We start from the raw sequence: 17376 nt of genomic DNA on the forward strand, positions 1-17376 counted from the left end.
TTTTTCGGATGAAGAACAGTGGTGAGGGTAGAAAAAGTAAGAAAAAGTGACAACACACAAAAAACAGGTACTAAAACATGACACAACTTAAAGGAGGGAAACATATTCCCCTGTAAAACGGGACCAAACAGGTATTTGCAGTGGGGCTTTAGGGGTCGTTACCTCCCCTTTATATCCCTGATTTTGTTTTTTAATCCTACCTGGGGTTTACAGACAGAATACAATATTAAATGTTGACCCTTAGGTTGTTTTAAGTATATGTATCTGCACTGCTTGGTTCCGTCTTACAGGGGAATATTTTTCCCTTCTTTAAGTTGTGTCACGTTTTTGTACGTGTTTTTTTGTGTGTGCTATCACTTTTTCTTTCTTTTTCTACCCTCACCACTGTTCTTCATCCAAAAAATCATTGCGTTCCATCCAGAGGGTTGGTCTGCACCTGGATGTATGATGCGGCCCTATGATGAAGCATGACACTGCAAAGTGTGTGAGGGCAGTATTAAGACATGTATTGTTTTCCCCTTGTTTGTCTTGGGTCTGGGTCAGTGTGGATTTGATATTCACCATTCCCATGTGGATAGCTACATGAATTGTAGCACCTGTTTATCTTGGATGCCAGGGGATAGGATACTGTTTGTAGTGCTTCTCTGTCGAGTGAGATTTATATTGTGGGAAGGGAGTCAGAGAAGTATTAGTCGCTTGTCTCTTCCAATTTGTGATTTTCAAATCCCTACATGCCTAACTTAGGGTGGGCTGTTACATAGACCCATTAAAAATCTCCTTATTTCAGCAGAAGCAGCACATTCACAATCAGTCTATGAAAAATGGTAATTTTCTTGCAAGATTATACTACCCAATTAGAATCTCTTGCTTCTTTAAATGACAATGGGGAAAAACTAGGCAGGAAAATTAGATGGACCAATGGCAAAGAATCCTCCCTCGACCAACCAGGAGCTGATCAGGGTAAGAAACAAATCAGGAAGTGGATTGTCTTTTATCGCCAGGAACTAGCTGACACCTTCTGTGTGAGCTGCAGGCAAGCAGCCCTGCAAGGGATAATGGAAAGTACCTTCCTCGATCCAAGAGGTGGCTCTTCAGAGCTCCGTTCGCGAGCAACAGCTCATCCTGACTTGTGAAACCCCCTGACAAAGCAAGCCACTGCACACACAGCGATGGTGGGAAACTACAGCACCCATTCCACAGAGCAGCGCGTGTCAGCGGGACTCGTTCCAGCCAGAAACGTACGCGTGTTTGTCATGCTTCATTCATCACCCCCAGCTGCCGGACCCATTTTATAATGCAGGCGAGATGGTCTCCGCTTCTCCCTGAGTGCAGGAGGGAGGTCTACCTGCCGGCGTCCTCTCCCTCCTCTGCCTCCTGCCCGCAGTTACAAGTGGGTCTGGTTGGTGCCTGAAGACGGACGCGGGCTGCTGCAGCGCCAGCTCCTTAGCGCGGAATCCTGAAGGGATTGATTATTGAACGCCAGAGAGTTGCACTGGGATAGAAACGCGCCGTGCACGAGAGACGCAGCGTCCAGCATCGCAGAATGGCAATTAATCACGCGCGCTGATCTTGACACCAACTAACTATTCAATTCAACACTGGAGTCTGCTATTCCGTGCGTTCGCTTCAGCGGATCCGGAGCTTCCGAATAGGATAAGGGAAAGAGGAGCTTCAAGAAATACCAGCCTCGGAGAGTCTAACAGGTGTTGGAAATGGGAAAGTTGTTAAAGGAGGAAGAAACTGACACGCTTTGAGCGCCTTTGCCTCAATCGGCCTCTTCATTGCTGTTCCGGCCGAGCAGAGGCGTCTTGCAGTGTCTGGTTTGTCTCATTAGCGGCACAGATGCACCGCCAATTCCGCATCCTTGCTCACAGATGCTCGTGCAATGCTGTCATCAAGGCATTGGACAACACAACATTTGTCCTGAACTAGTGGTCTCTGGGCTTGTTAGGGGATATTTGCTATGGCGGCTGCCATCGCCAGCTCCCTCATCAGGCAGAAGCGACAAGCTCGTGAGCGAGAAAAGTCCAACGCAGGCAAATGTGTCAGCAGCCCCAGTAAAAGCAAGGGGGGGACGTGTGAGAAGAACAAACTCAACGTCTTCGCCCGGGTCAAACTCTTTGGCTCCACAAAACGACGCAAAAAAAGGCCAGGTTAGAATGTTTTATGTTTCTGTTGTGTTCCATTTTCCCGCGTATTGTTATGACGCGTCTATCGCCATGAACGCGCCAGGTTCATCGTGGAATGTGATCGAATATTTCATTGTGTATATCATCAGAGATCATTTTATAGCAATGTTTAGACAACCATTAAAAATACATATCCTTCGCCATATTTCTGCTTTAAACTATAGCTATGAAAATGCATATTTATTGACTTCTGAAATAAGTACATCATATGTTCGCTATAGAAAAAACCGTTGATCAATTAACTTTGGGAATCTCTGACTTGCACCTGGAAATGATCTGATTTCAGTGGCACAATATATCCCACAAGGTGGCATTTGCTTGATGATAACTCACCACACCTTTCTGGTCTTTTTGATGGTGCTTTGAAAGACTACAGCTTTGTTTACACGAGTTTATTGATTGACAGCGGTGTTTCTATATGAATGATGCATCACATGTGCTTTTGTCGGAGCATCTGCTGATTGGCTTTGATTATTGATCCATATCACAACAGAATCCATTGTTTATTGACTTGATCCAATTTTAATAATTTGCAAATTACGTATGTAATGCTCTTAAAATGATTCTGGCTAATCACTGAAAGGTTTTCCTGTTAGCATTCATATTGTGGATTCAGAGCTTGCATTTTACGCAGATCGTACATGTATTCTTTGCTAGTCAGGAAGATGCTCCAGTCTGCCTGTAAATACATTCTCCCATCCATGGAAACACACATAATATTGTCAGCGATGGCTACTTGTGCATCATAAACTAGATTTGTCAGCGGTTTTTGCTGAAGGATCCAGAGGTGTAATATATGAAGCTCTGACATGCCTTCCATGTATGACCAAGGAGACATTCATGTTACATGGTGATCGAACTGGTGAATAATGTGTCGTGTGTGTGGGTTGCTCGCATGAGACACAATTGGCTAACAATTCATGTGCGCTTCTGCTCAAATATGCATAGACTGTAAGTTTTGTCATGTCGCGGGTACATACTAGAATGATGGGTCAATGACTTCCATCCGCTATTCACTGATTACAATAGAAAACAAATCTGTCTCCTGGGTATTGATCAGGGAGTCCATCTGGGGGCAGAGACGAGACTTGGTACGGATTGCTAGGCATATCTCTCTTCATAAAGAAATATATATTTTTGTATATTTTTGTATATTTCTAAAGCGCAAACAATCGCTCCGAAAGGAGCATCCTGGCGCTGACTAAACAGTGTGCAAAGGATAGAAAACAGAGAGGAGACTATATGAAGGACATTACATAATCGTCAGAAAGAGAATAAATCCACGTTTTGAGTTGTTTTCTAAATTGGTTTTCCTGGGTTAGGGATCTAAGATGGTTGGGAATAGAATTCCACGCTTTACCAGATAAATTATTTGTGTCCCTGTATTCCATGTATCGCGATCTTGTACTATGAGCATCACCCTAGAAGCAGCCATCATCGCATCAAACCATAGCGTCCAATCAGTATTGCATGTGGCTGTATGTTCGGCCAATAATGACTGATGTAAAGTAATATTCTGCAGGCTTCCATTGACGTGGGATGCAGTTATAGGTACCATGCTATACAAATGGCCGATAACAAGAGCAATATGTATCAGCACAAGGCAGCATGTCAATATAATCAACTAAATCCACCATGCCTTTGTTTTCTCTTGCAGAGCCTCAGCTGAAAGGTATAGTTACCAAGCTGTATAGCCGGCAAGGCTACCACCTCCAGCTCCAGGCGGATGGAACCATTGATGGCACGAAAGAGGAAGCCAGTGCTTATAGTGAGTAGCTGTGCATCTCATGATCACTTTACTTCTACATCAGAACAGTAAAAGAAAGTCTTAAGTAAACTAGTCTCCAGAGTACATCCCGCAGCCCTGTAAATAAAGTGTGCGGTGTGAGGAGGACTGTCGTTCGGCCCTGCACAGAGAGAAACTTTCATAATTAATCACTTCAAAGATATAAGTCCATATTGTATATGCGCCATGAACTTGGTGCCTTCTCATCTATTGTATATGAGTAAGACAGGTAACTCATAACCACAGTACACTGGTAGTGGTGGGCAAGGGGGCCATGATTTCACAGGGGGCGACACTAAATCTACCTTAGGCATCCTAGTGTGACGGCGGTCTAGCTATGTTCGAATCGTTCCCTCATTGGTACATGCGAAAGTGCATCTCCTAATGTTTACGAACACACACATCACTTCCTGAGGGCAGGATGGTGTGTTTTTTAAAGAACATGCACAGTTGCCCTAAGAACTGCTTATCCATGCCTCTCAGATGCCCCTAGAATGTATAGGGAAAGATTCCAGCTTGACAGACATACCTAAAAGTTCACAGTGGAATAAACGTTTCCGTGCCGAAGAGCAAAAGCAACATTTTGTCCACATATCTTGGGTTCTATAAATAGATCAATCCATTCCACATGGTAACATGTGAGCAGTATTTTATACCATGTATGTATAGATGCAAAACGAATGGGGTTACACAGTACAGCACTACAATCTGATGTAAACATTTAAATCCTGTAGGTGGTAGTTCATAATGAACAGTCTGGTCTGCATTGTTTAACAAGGGCGTCTACCATAGTGATACCAGAAAGGTGTTGTAAGTGCATTTTGGAGTGTGTTCGAGTCTATAGTGCAAACATCACATGTTACTTCTTTGTGCAAGGTTGCGAACATCAGACAATGTAAAAGACCTTTTTTCAAATGCTTCCTAAGGTTTAGATTCCTGAACAGCTACTGTAATGCTTTCAATGTGATAGAGTTTACAGGGTTGATCTGTATTTTATCATAGACGTGCCTCTTACTCACTCTTCCATTTTTGTTTCAACCCTGCAAACTAGCTGCCTGCCTCATCACATCCTTCCCCTCCTCGGTGTAACGCCATATATAATCACGGTCTGTTTAGACCAGTTGTACATGAAACAATTCTCTGTTGCTTTGAAACTAGGTTTGCAGTCTGTATATCAAATAAAGGCATTCTTACAAGATTAAACACGTTTCGTTGTGTGCAAAGTTTAAGTGTAATGAGACATTTCAATTTCAATTAAGTGTATAACTAATACCAAGTGCCATAAACCAGTAGTGTTAATGAGTCAGCAAAGAACTATTGGTAGCATGCACTGTACCTCCTCCCATTACACCAGCAGAGACCAAGTTCAGTTGCAAAATGTCATCTTTTTGTTATGTTCCTTCCTTTGCAATTTGGTGTGGAGTCTGTAACGCTGCTCATTAAGCCAGGAACATCGTTTTTTTATAGAGTTTTATATAGCGGAAACTAGACCCGAAAGGTATCAGAGCGCTTTACAAGAGCACCAGTTTCGTTACAGAAGGACATATTCATTTTTTTTGTATTTTTTGTTAGGCACGGGGAGATAAAGTGATTTGCCCAGAATCACCGGTTGTTGAGCATCATTGCCGAGATTCAACTCGGTTCCCCAGCTTCGAGGTGGACCGCTCTAGCCGTAAGGCTACACCCTCTCCCCTATAGCTTACTTGGAAAAAAATAACTGTAATATTTAGATCAAATAGTTTAGACAAAACATAATCAATTACTATGACACTTCAAAATAATTGCGCTATTTAAATCAGAAAGGGAAATACGCAGAGGCGTATATCACGAGGCATCTTCACAAGTATGGGTAATGTTAACAGAACATGTTTGAAAAATTATATTTATGATAAACAAACTCTATACATAAGATGTGACCTATAAACATACTTTTATTCGAATTAAAGGAAAGTGTAAGGTTTGTAATGAAAGATGCAATCTATTAGTTGGAGCTTATTGTATACAAACATGATAGAAATTTGAACAGAAGAGTGTACCTATTGCAGAAATTAGGGAGGATCTTTCTATGCACTGATTGGTTTATGTGAACCATATTTCAATTTAACAAAGATAAGAAACTCGAAGACTGCAATTTCTCTAAATGAAACTTTGTGTTTTTAAGCAAAACCAGCATGCAGTACTTTCATATTTTATGTTGTTAGCTTTCCGCACCACCTAATTTCCTTTTACACGCAGAGATTAAGAAAGTAATCTCCAAACAAGGTAACTACACATATCAAGAAAATAGTCACTATACACTCCTTGGAATAAAAATATCGATAATAGAATACTTAAAGACAGATTCATTAGAAATAGTCCCCAATACAAAATACGTGATAAATGATGTTTCTAGAACCCATTAAAGTCTGCAGGGAATTTCTTCTGATTTTGAGTAGTTTTATGGGATAATTAACATGAAGTTTTGTAAAGAAATTGTATTCCACCTTTTCTAGATTTGTTAGACAGGTTAAATTGTCACAAAACTTACGGATATTCTTTCTGCCATATTTCAACTGCATTATATCCAATTGCACTTGAAATATGGTGGACAGTATGTGCATCTCGTTTGTGAAGTTGTGGAGTAACCCATCCGCCGAACTCTAAATCAATGTCTCACTATCACTACAAGTGTTAGTGCTAGGCCACTGCCTTTGGGTGTCACATTCATAACACTTGTTAACAGGTGTTTGTGGTTCCCAAGCATTTGCCCTGGAACTCTTCCTAAGTGCAATAGACAGACACAATCAACTACCTCCAACAAAGCTTCTTGCAGGTTAAAAATTCCCAGGCAGCAAAGCATTGTCACTCCTGGAATGGCTGTTATCTTAGCCATTACAAAAGTTGTTTTCAAAATGTGGCCTTGATAATCACAAATTGATGGTCCTTAGGGCATCCACATAAATTTGAGAAGCAAAGCTTCTTTCTATTTACTCACTCCATTTTTCTTTTTTTTTCATAAGTCAAGTTAGAAGCAGGTAAGAACCCCCTCAGTGTATTTCACATATGGTTTGATATCTAACAGCTGCTTCCTTCTGTTTTCTGTGTTTGCTTAGACAATTTTGGTAATATGGTGTGGGAAGGTGGTTTATAAGTAGGGATAAGAGGGTACTTACCACTAGTAATAAGGCCACAATAACAATAAAAGGTCCAGTCAAGGTCTCAATCAATTATTACCTTGCTCAGCCCTTGGTAGCTGGCTATGAGCAGGTATGTAAAGCATATAAAAACACCAATGCATTAAATAAGTAAGACACAACACATAATAAAAAACTGAAAGCAATTTAGAAAAATAGGTAATATTTCTATTGTAGAAAAAGGTAGGGCTAGGACCTTTCTCAGGATTTGCCCGGCGCTAACCGCCCTTGTACCGTTCAAGTTTACCAAGCAATGAGGCAGGCGCCGGAGACCAGAAGGCAGGAAACAGAAGTTTATTCCGACGGAGCAGAACACATCAGATCAGACAACAAGGTATCGTCTCGAGGTGCTCTAACAACTGAGCTGAGACTCAGCCTTTTATACCTTACAAAACACTTGGCATTACAGTCACAGCATTGTGAAACAAAGAAAAGATAACCCCATAATCCTCGTGTCAATCCTACCCCACATGTGTTCACAATAGGGACCCTTGACCTGCTGATAAGAGAGGGGGCAATGACGCAGCTGAATGTTCCGCTGATTATTAGGATGTGTGCGCCTGATCGTAGCCCAGGGGGTGGGGAGACAAGGATCAATAGTGGGTCCTTTGAAGAGGAGTGACTTCATACAATAGAGGGCAGTAAATGGTATCTCCTGGCTTAGGCGATGGCCTCGGACATGTGTGGTCAGTCGGACTCGGGGGAAGGGGTCATCAAAGGAGTGGTATTCATGCCGCGTGGACAATCGAGCGCGGAGGGAAGGCTTGTCAACAGAGGGGCATTCATGGAAGGAAAGGAGGTGTTGGTCAGGCGCGGCCGTGACTCCCAAGGACAGGGTCTTGCAGAAGGAGAAGGTTTATGACTTGTCCATGTGAGGGAGAAGGAGGGGGTCAGGGTGCGCGCAGGGTCAGAGTCGCACAGAGAGAGAGAGGTCTTATGACCCGTACATGAGAGAACAGGGGCAGTCAGATACAGCTGGGGGGCTATGTCAGCTGAGGCGAAGGATGCCTCTTCAAGAGGGAAATGGGGGGGGGTGCCTGGGTCAAGCAGGAGGGTTGCCTTTTATAGCAGGGTCGCGCAGAGTGCTGGGTTTCATGGTCTATGCATGTGAGAGTGGGAGGGGGGTGCTCAAATGCGCGCAGGAGGGAAGCCAGTGATTCTAATGAGTGGGCAAGAGGCCAAGGTGCCTAAAATGGCTGTCATGTACATATGGGCACGGGCTTTTACTGGGGGAGTGATACGGTCAATATTTTATGGTATTCATGGTGCATACAGGGAGAGGAGTGGGAAAAAGGGAAATGAACGCTGCTTATGAACATCAATTTGTCTATTTTCCACAGTCGCACCTTTTTACATAGCAGAGTTCATTTTTGTAGTTGATGGGGGTACATATAAACAATGAAGTTCATTTTCCTATCCTTCCTAGTTAAGGGGCGTACATATAAACATGTGGTTGATAAAATAGCATTTGTCAATACTAACATATTGCATAAAAATCATGAACAGTTGGTGCGATTGGCAAAATGCAGTACATAGGAAATTGCATTTGTAAACGTACTACATAGCATAAATGCTTCTGACTTTCAAAAACGAATGTGACCAATGAACATTTTGACCAAGTAGTTGAGGGAGGAATTCAGTCCAATAAGATCTCTTCGTCACAGTGTCTTTTTAGTAGTGAGCCATCACTGGTAGGCTCTAGTCCGTGTCCTTTCGTTGGCGCTGTTGAGCACCGGCGGTGGAGCTATAGGTCCAGCTCGGTTCTATCCTTACGCGTTGCAGGGTGCGGTCAGTCCTCTGCTGTTAGACCACAGTCCTGTTCCCTAACCAATCCTTTTAGTGGCGCCTTAAGTTTGGCACCTATGTTTCCGTGGCGTAACCCCATTTCCATCTAGATGCTGTTCTTCCTTTCAGCAGAAAGTCGCATGGAAAAGAGGGTGTGTTGTTTCGATAGTCGATGGGAGTGAGAGGGCGGAGTGGGGGCAGATTTCCTGGGACACACCAAAGGGACCAAGGGAGCAATGGATAACAAGCAAGCGGGCCCATCAATCGGGCTTGAAAAGAGGGACGGAGGCTCCAGGCACACGTGGGTTGGCGGACAGAGAGCTTCAGGACAGCCCTTCATCCTTTCTTTTACCGCCTTTGAGAGTGCTGCCTCGTCCCGTTTCTTGTTGTGCTGCGGCTCCACCTTTGGTCGAGGTCGCATGTGTCTCATGATCTGCAGCCACGCTGTGCGTCACGTCCGGCCCTTCTCCTCCAGTGATTGAGTATCTTTAAATGGGTAAAAACAAGTTTTAGAGACCTGGCAGGAGAAGAGATTTTTACATTTGAATTCCACTCGCAATCCTAGCACCTGGCGTTATGCTCATTGGTCATAGTCAGAAGTCTATTACCATGAAGTAAGTAGGTGGGTATTTCTACTGCGTTCGCACCAAGTCTAATCGGCGTTCGTTCATGACATATATGGACAGAGGTCAGACTCTTATCACCTGCGTATTTCAACAAAAACCCCAAGATTGACAACATTCAGGGGAGACTCGTCCTTCTAACCCGAGCCTTAACAGTCTTACATTTCCCTTTAGAGCTGGCTAACTCTTTCAAACAGAGCGGGGGTGCAATCATTGAAAGACAGGGTCAAACAGGTTTTTCTCGAGGGGCGGCAGTTACTCATGGTCATCAGATATATATATCGGGGACAGTAGCTGGGGTCAATCAAGTGGGGCGGGGACGCTTCGGGCATTCGCGCTTGGGTGCAAAGGGGGTGGGGCAATCTGGGCATTGGGGGTCAATCTGGACCTTGGCGCTTGTCTCTAACAATAAAAATTAGGATGCCATTGACATATAGTCCCCTTTTTAAGAGGGCCAGATTAGGGGACCTTAGTCGTCTCACCTGTCCTTTCCTTCTCAGCCAATTCGAGTTCATTCATTTTGTAGAAAGGAGAGGTAGTAATATGGCGAGATACAATCATTTTAGTTTCGGTCAATTTCGCTGAACACCTTCGCGTTCAATAAGTATCCAATCAGACTGGTGCCGACGGGGCACAATATTACCATACAAAAAGGATGGGACAGGGGGACTCTCGTAGGGAGTGAGAGTCGTCCGCAACCTAAACGAGCCATTCGGTACACGTATGACATGTAGAGAGAGGGAGAGAGAGAGAGAGAGGGAGAGAGAGAGAGAGAGAGAGAGAGAGACGTGTACGAAAATAGGTCATTTAGTGTGCTCACAACACAGAACGACAGAGGTCAGGTAACACGCAAACGCAGACAGAGGGAAGACATAAACCCGTACATTACATACACACAAACTCAGACAAGGGAAGACAGTACATGTGTTACATACAAAAGAGTTCACGACAAAACATAAAACAGTTATTGGCCAAACAGAACTTCTGCATGCTGCGCATCTTTAGTATCCTATTTATCTACGTGCTGAGCTCTTTTTACCTTTTTCCTCGTTTTCCTCTCATTTCCCTTTTCGTTTGTTATTTCTTCGAGCCTTCTCATTTGCCAATACTTACACCTCGATTAGTTGATCAGAAATTAACCTGGTCGCGCTATTTACCCATGGTTGGATCTTAAATCATTTTTCAGTTTCTTCCTTTGGTGGGAAGTTCTCCAGGCTGAGGAAACGGCAAGTATTGATCGGGAGAACAGTCGGACAGCTTGGCTAGATCTATAATGTGAGAAGGGGGGGGGGGGCAGTATTTTTGAACATCAGCAACATTTCTAACTTCCCAGACGGCAGCAGCCTTGGTAACCCTAACTCTTGCATTTTTCTTCTGTCCTTTCCCTACCTAGTCAAACGTCTAGTTACATTCTTTAACGTGTTATCTCAAGTCAATTTTCGTCATACAGTAACCGTCAAGTCTCTATGTCAGTCCATCCTCCCAGCCGTTCTAACGTGCTAACTTCCAGTCAATTTCCGTCATACAGTACCCGTCGAGTTTCTATGTCAGTCCATTTTCTCAGTCGCTATGCTCTAATGGAGGAACAGTCATATTTAAGTCTATGTCTCTAAAAACTTATCGTCATAAGGACTATGCTCATATTCCCTCCTTCCCTTTTTCGTCGGTTGTTCGATCATCGTTCTCCCATACTTCAGCCGATGTTCCAACGCGACCTGCAGAAGGGAGGAGAAAGAAGGGGTGGGGGGCAGCATTCAAACCTCATCAGCATGCAGTAATCCGGAAATGTTTTTACCTACCACATACTCGACCTATCTCCACGTAGTGCATTTCTTTGCCATCTCGGCGTTTAAGCCCAGAGGGACCAGTAGCGTCAGATGGATAATCATTGATGATCTGCGTATCTACATGAGTTACTTGGTCGCGACCCCTTTAGGTTGCGTGCAAGGGTGGCGGTCAGGTGGCATTTCTGTGGTGTCGTTTAAAAGCGTCTAAAACACTTTTCCGGCTGCCTGTCACACATAATGTAGCTGCTAAATATCGGGTCCTTTTTAACCTTCAGCCTTCATCATACTTATTCTTTGCTCATAGTAGTAAAATCATCCAAAACTCATTAATGCAACCGCTACAACTATGCTTTCTTTTTCAAAATACTTTTAATAAAAAAGTGTTGATGTATAAATACAGGCCTACAACCCAGTGGACCGGCCACGGAGCAGATTGGAACTGTACATAAGAAGAACGAAGTTGGGGGCAGTTCATTGCATAAAGTGCAGCAGTGCAATAAAATCGTATCAAACTTCCCTACAGAGCAAGCATGATGCATGTCAAGAAGTCAGTTCTCAATTAATTCATTAATTCATTATCCAGATGCTCACTCGGTTCCCAAATTACACCATTTCATTGTTCCCAATCATAATTAGTACCCACCCTAGATCAGTTTATTGTCCAAACACATGGTCAATATCTGTCTTACATTGCTTCTTTCTTTAAACACATACTCATTATCCATCTTATCGACTTCCATTGTCCAAAAAAAAATGCATACATATCTCAGTGCTTCAATATTCGAGCAATCCGGGTGAACAGGGAGTTCGAAAGTTTTGTTTCGTGTATCGGCGCCATTTTGGGCGAGGTCAGGCAGGTTCCGGTATAGTCAGAATGTCTTCAATGACTCATGGTTGGACCAGAACCTTCCGTTGGTAGTTCAAAAAGTTTTGCGTAATGTGGTAACAGTCTAACAATATGGACCATCAGTCAAAGAGTGGGGAGGGCGGCAACAATTTTCCTACCGGGTCACTCTGGTGTTCCACCGGAACTGAACAAGTCTGTACCTTGGCTGTGTTTTAGCCATTTCCAAACTGAGGCTGGCGCCGGCAGGAGTGCGTCGATGTCGTGGTTCCCAGTGAGGGGGACGGGGGCACCCATGCGGAGGGGTCGGGGGCCCCCCGGCTCTCATAGAATCTTCAAAGTCGAGGAGAGAAGGCATGGGGCGTGTGCCCGTCCCGGGCAAAAGACCGCTTTTCGATGTGGACCCTCTTTAAGTAAAGAGCGTTGGGGTGTCGCTGGAAGCCTCCACCTGGAGGGAGGTGGGGGAGGCCCGTTCGCGTCACCTCCCCCTTCCAGCGACCCCGCGCCGTTCCTCGGCTCCGCCGCTTCGATATTGGCCGTGCTGGCTATTGAAGATGGGGGGGGGTCGGTGGCTGAGGCAAGACAGCCCCCCCCCCCCTTTTGACATGTGGCGGGACTACCTCCAACTCTCCAGAGGTGGACATGTGGCGGGGCTACTTGCGCTTGTCCAGGCGTCGGCATGTGGCGGGACTACCTGTAACCATCCAGGAATTTGACATGTGGCGGGACTACCTGTAAGCGGCGCCGTTCTCGCTTTTGGCTTCGGCCTTTTTTTTTTTTCGGGTCGGACCAGGCGAGAGACAGAGGGGGGGGGGTGGTCGGTGGCTGAGGCAAGACAGCCCCCCCCCGTGGCCTGCAGGGCAGCAGAGGAGGAGAGAAGGAGAGGCCATCACGGTTTTCTGGGCCGTCCGCCCCACAACCTCCCCTTCCGACTGCGTCCAGGCGAGCCCCGCATGCCTCGAGGCCTCGCCTACCGGATGGGCGTAACCGCGGACCTGTGGCACTTCGGGAGTTTCCGGGATGGGGGTAGGTACCTATTGATTTGTATCTATTTCACGTGACCGTTATTTGGGCGTGGTGGGCAATGAGGCAGACATGTTTAGGGCAGGAATAGGCAACGGAACCTAGCTACCTCGTGGCTTGCCTGCTGTCAAACTTGTCTTCCCTCGCCATTTGTATGTTTCTTATTACGGGTTGTTTCTAGCGTTTCTTATTTTATTTTTAGCGAAGTTGATAACTCCTCAGTGGCCTACTGATTTCGCTCAACTCCTTTTCTTGTATTTTTATGCCATAACCTATTATAAGCTATAGCGACTAGTCCATGCTTAGTGAACATGTCCTTATTAGGGGTGCCCTCCAGTGGAGCTGGATGGTTCATCTCTAATAAGCGGTCCGGGCTAAACAGGCTACCAACCAGTGGGGAGAAGACAGGCATGACGGATTACAACGGGGACAAAAGTCTGCACTACCTATCTTATCACGGCGGGCAAAGACTAGACAGAATATTTCTATTCTCCGTTGTTTGCCGGCGGTGAATACCTCAGACGAACCAATACCGAATAATCGGCCAATCAAACAATTCAGTGGGGAGAATAAGTGGGCACGAAAAGTTATCGCTACCCACTCTTTCTCTACCTGCAAAGAGAGACCTTGTTCTTCCCTGTTTGCAGACAAAGAATCTCCAGACAATAATCCACGAACGACAGTTCGGGAAACAGTGGGGGAGGAAGATAGGCACGACGGATTACAACGGGGACAAAAGTCTGCGTTACCTATCCTTCACTGCTTGCAAAGAGAGAGCCTGTTTGTTTTTCCCCGTTTGCAGACAGTGAATCTCCAGAGGTTTCAACAAAGCGTAATACTAGTATTATCCAAACAAAACAATCTTTTCTCAATTTGTCGTGTTTACACGACCTTACCCGGACCGCATGGACGGTTTCCTGTCTTCTGGATCCAGCGCCCGATCGTCCTCTCTTCTTCGTGATGCCCGTGGCACTCCTGATGGTTCCCAGTCAGGACCGTAGATCACTCGAGAGAGGTCTGTTCAGAACTAGTGAAGGTCGGATGATCGGCTGTCAGACGAGGGTCTATCGGACACGAGCTCTTCCCGATCGTTGCAGTCGTTCACTCTGTCGTCGGAACCTCTCCCACTGGATCCACGTGTCGCTGATGGGCCCCACGCTTTGGGACGCCAATTGTAGAAAAAGGTAGGGCTAGGACCTTTCTCAGGATTTGCCCGGCGCTAACCGCCCTTGTACCGTTCAAGTTTACCAAGCAATGAGGCAGGCGCCGGAGACCAGAAGGCAGGAAACAGAAGTTTATTCCGACGGAGCAGAACACATCAGATCAGACAACAAGGTATCGTCTCGAGGTGCTCTAACAACTGAGCTGAGACTCAGCCTTTTATACCTTACAAAACACTTGGCATTACAGTCACAGCATTGTGAAACAAAGAAAAGATAACCCCATAATCCTCGTGTCAATCCTACCCCACATGTGTTCACAATAGGGACCCTTGACCTGCTGATAAGAGAGGGGGCAATGACGCAGCTGAATGTTCCGCTGATTATTAGGATGTGTGCGCCTGATCGTAGCCCAGGGGGTGGGGAGACCAGGATCAATAGTGGGTCCTTTGAAGAGGAGTGACTTCATACAATAGAGGGCAGTAAATGGTATCTCCTGGCTTAGGCGATGGCCTCGGACATGTGTGGTCAGTCGGACTCGGGGGAAGGGGTCATCAAAGGAGTGGTATTCATGCCGCGTGGACAATCGAGCGCGGAGGGAAGGCTTGTCAACAGAGGGGCATTCATGGAAGGAAAGGAGGTGTTGGTCAGGCGCGGCCGTGACTCCCAAGGACAGGGTCTTGCAGAAGGAGAAGGTTTATGACTTGTCCATGTGAGGGAGAAGGAGGGGGTCAGGGTGCGCGCAGGGTCAGAGTCGCACAGAGAGAGAGAGGTCTTATGACCCGTACATGAGAGAACAGGGGCAGTCAGATACAGCTGGGGGGCTATGTCAGCTGAGGCGAAGGATGCCTCTTCAAGAGGGAAATGGGGGGGGTGCCTGGGTCAAGCAGGAGGGTTGCCTTTTATAGCAGGGTCGCGCAGAGTGCTGGGTTTCATGGTCTATGCATGTGAGAGTGGGAGGGGGGTGCTCAAATGCGCGCAGGAGGGAAGCCAGTGATTCTAATGAGTGGGCAAGAGGCCAAGGTGCCTAAAATGGCTGTCATGTACATATGGGCACGGGCTTTTACTGGGGGAGTGATACGGTCAATATTTTATGGTATTCATGGTGCATACAGGGAGAGGAGTGGGAAAAAGGGAAATGAACGCTGCTTATGTACATCAATTTGTCTATTTTCCACACTATGACTTAAATGACAACAAAATGACAAGAATTCAATGTAGGGAACTGAGATATGAATTATCAAAGAATAAACTTTCTGTTCTTAAAAGCCAAAAGTGCCCTTTTGGGCCATCTGGTCGCGCTTGACCGGTACACAGTCAAAGTTTCAGGCCGACCGCGATGAAGCGCAGGTCGGATGCAGTTAGCAGTAGGACCCAGTCAAGTTTTTTATCTTGTGTCCCTTTTTGGGTGCTTTTTCACTCAACGTCGAACGACGCTCATCATCAGGCCGGGTTTCGAGTCGATGGCTGCAGCTTGGTTTAGGGTGGAAGTCTTGAACTTTGGAACTTTTAGTTGGATGAGCCTGAAATCCAGGCCAGGTCACGGTTTGATATCAGTGGCTTGACTCTCGTCGAAGGGTCAGTCACCATATGGAGATTTTTACCAAAAGGTCTCCAATCTTCTCCAAACTCCTAGATCTTCTCCATGAACTCTCCTTTGGCAGTTAAAAGTGTCCAAAACACCAGTCCAAGGATCTACAAGCTCTGATATGGTCCATGTGATTTGGGACTACGTTTCCCACGATGCCCCTGCCAAACCCTTAAAATGTCCACTGGTGGCTGTCTAGCTGGGTTCTTATTGGCGGAGATGATGCAGGTGGAGCTCTTTTAGCCTATTGCTTTCTTGGGGCCCTCTTCTTCACTTTTAATAGCAAGGTAATTCCTTAGGACTGTAGTTCCACAGTGTGCAGCAGGTGCAGTCATCCAGAGTGCAATCCTTTGGGGTGCAGGAAAAAGTTGCCAGCAGGGCAGATCTTCTAATTCTTCTTTCAGGCAGGGATCTGAATTGCTGGGCAACTCTGCCATTTGTATCCAGTGCTCCTGAGTAACAAGCAGTGTGGCATATTCTTAACCCAGAAAGCATTATTGTCCAAAATACAAAATTGAGAAACTCTCTTCTGGGGCTAAATCTACCTAAGCCATTCCACTGGCATGACCAAGTTTCCCTTTCCTGCCCCTCTGCTATTCTGATTACTGGGGCTCCTGCATGGCCGTGATGGCAGGTTCTGGGGGTGAGCCTGTGTCCTGTCCTGAATGTCATCCCTCTCTGAAGACCAGTTTGCCTACTCCACCCCATCCTGCCTTTTGTTCTGCAGCAGCGGTTCTCCTCCCACCAGAGGCTTCCTTGCTCTCAGCTCAGATCACCACTTCACACCTCATTAAGGCAACTTGACTCAGTCAGAGAGAGTCTGGCCAATAAGAGAAGGGCTGGTGGTAGGCTGTATTTGGGCTTATTAGAAAAGCAAGTTCTTTAACTTCTTTTCTGTGATATTTATAATAAATCCAACTGTGGTGTGTTGTTGGGTTTATTCTAAGTTTCAAACTTTGAAGTATTAGCTCACTTCTATCAATAGCTTTGCTTTAGTAAAGTATTTCAATCGTAGCCTATGGAGCCAATTGTGCTTCAATGGGGACCACAAAATTGGCAGTTTTTCCCTCACCAGGGCATATAAAAAAACTTTTACAATGTCCCTGCTTATAGTTACAAGGCACACTGCCCCTGGTACATATAAGGTGATCTTAGGCATGACAAATGTAAAAATAAGGTAGTTTGAAACTTTGGAGACCACTTAAATTACAAAATCAAATTTGCACATAATTTACTTTAACTCGTTCCGTGCTTATGACGTAACCACGCCATCATGAGGCACGGGCTGTGTGTGCTCATGGCGGCGTGGTTCCATCATACGGCTGCCGCTCCGCCCACCTAGCATTAATTCCTCGCCTCTGCGGGTGAATTATTGAGCTGGCGGAGCCGTGACGGAACCACGCCATCATGAGCACAGC

At 45.6% G+C, this 17376-nt stretch overlaps 1 protein-coding gene across 11 annotated transcripts in view; it reads left to right on the plus strand.

Moving 5' to 3' along the window:
• The window catches only part of FGF13 (fibroblast growth factor 13), a 1000232-nt gene that overhangs the window by 751288 nt on the left and 231568 nt on the right, over nucleotides 1-17376 (plus strand). For 10 of the 11 annotated variants that reach the window (XM_086918621.1, XM_086918627.1, XM_086918625.1 and 7 more), the window contains one exon: nucleotides 3847-3957. In XM_086918621.1, coding sequence (XP_086774747.1) covers nucleotides 3847-3957 — 111 coding nt within the window. Of the gene's footprint in view, nucleotides 1-1038; nucleotides 2154-3846; nucleotides 3958-17376 lie in introns of those variants that run through there. The other variant, XM_086918624.1, reaches the window with a different exon arrangement.

Source organism: Lissotriton vulgaris, chromosome 4_1 (assembly GCF_964263255.1).
Source record: "Lissotriton vulgaris chromosome 4_1, aLisVul1.2, whole genome shotgun sequence".
NCBI classification, from domain to species: Eukaryota; Metazoa; Chordata; class Amphibia; order Caudata; family Salamandridae; genus Lissotriton; species Lissotriton vulgaris.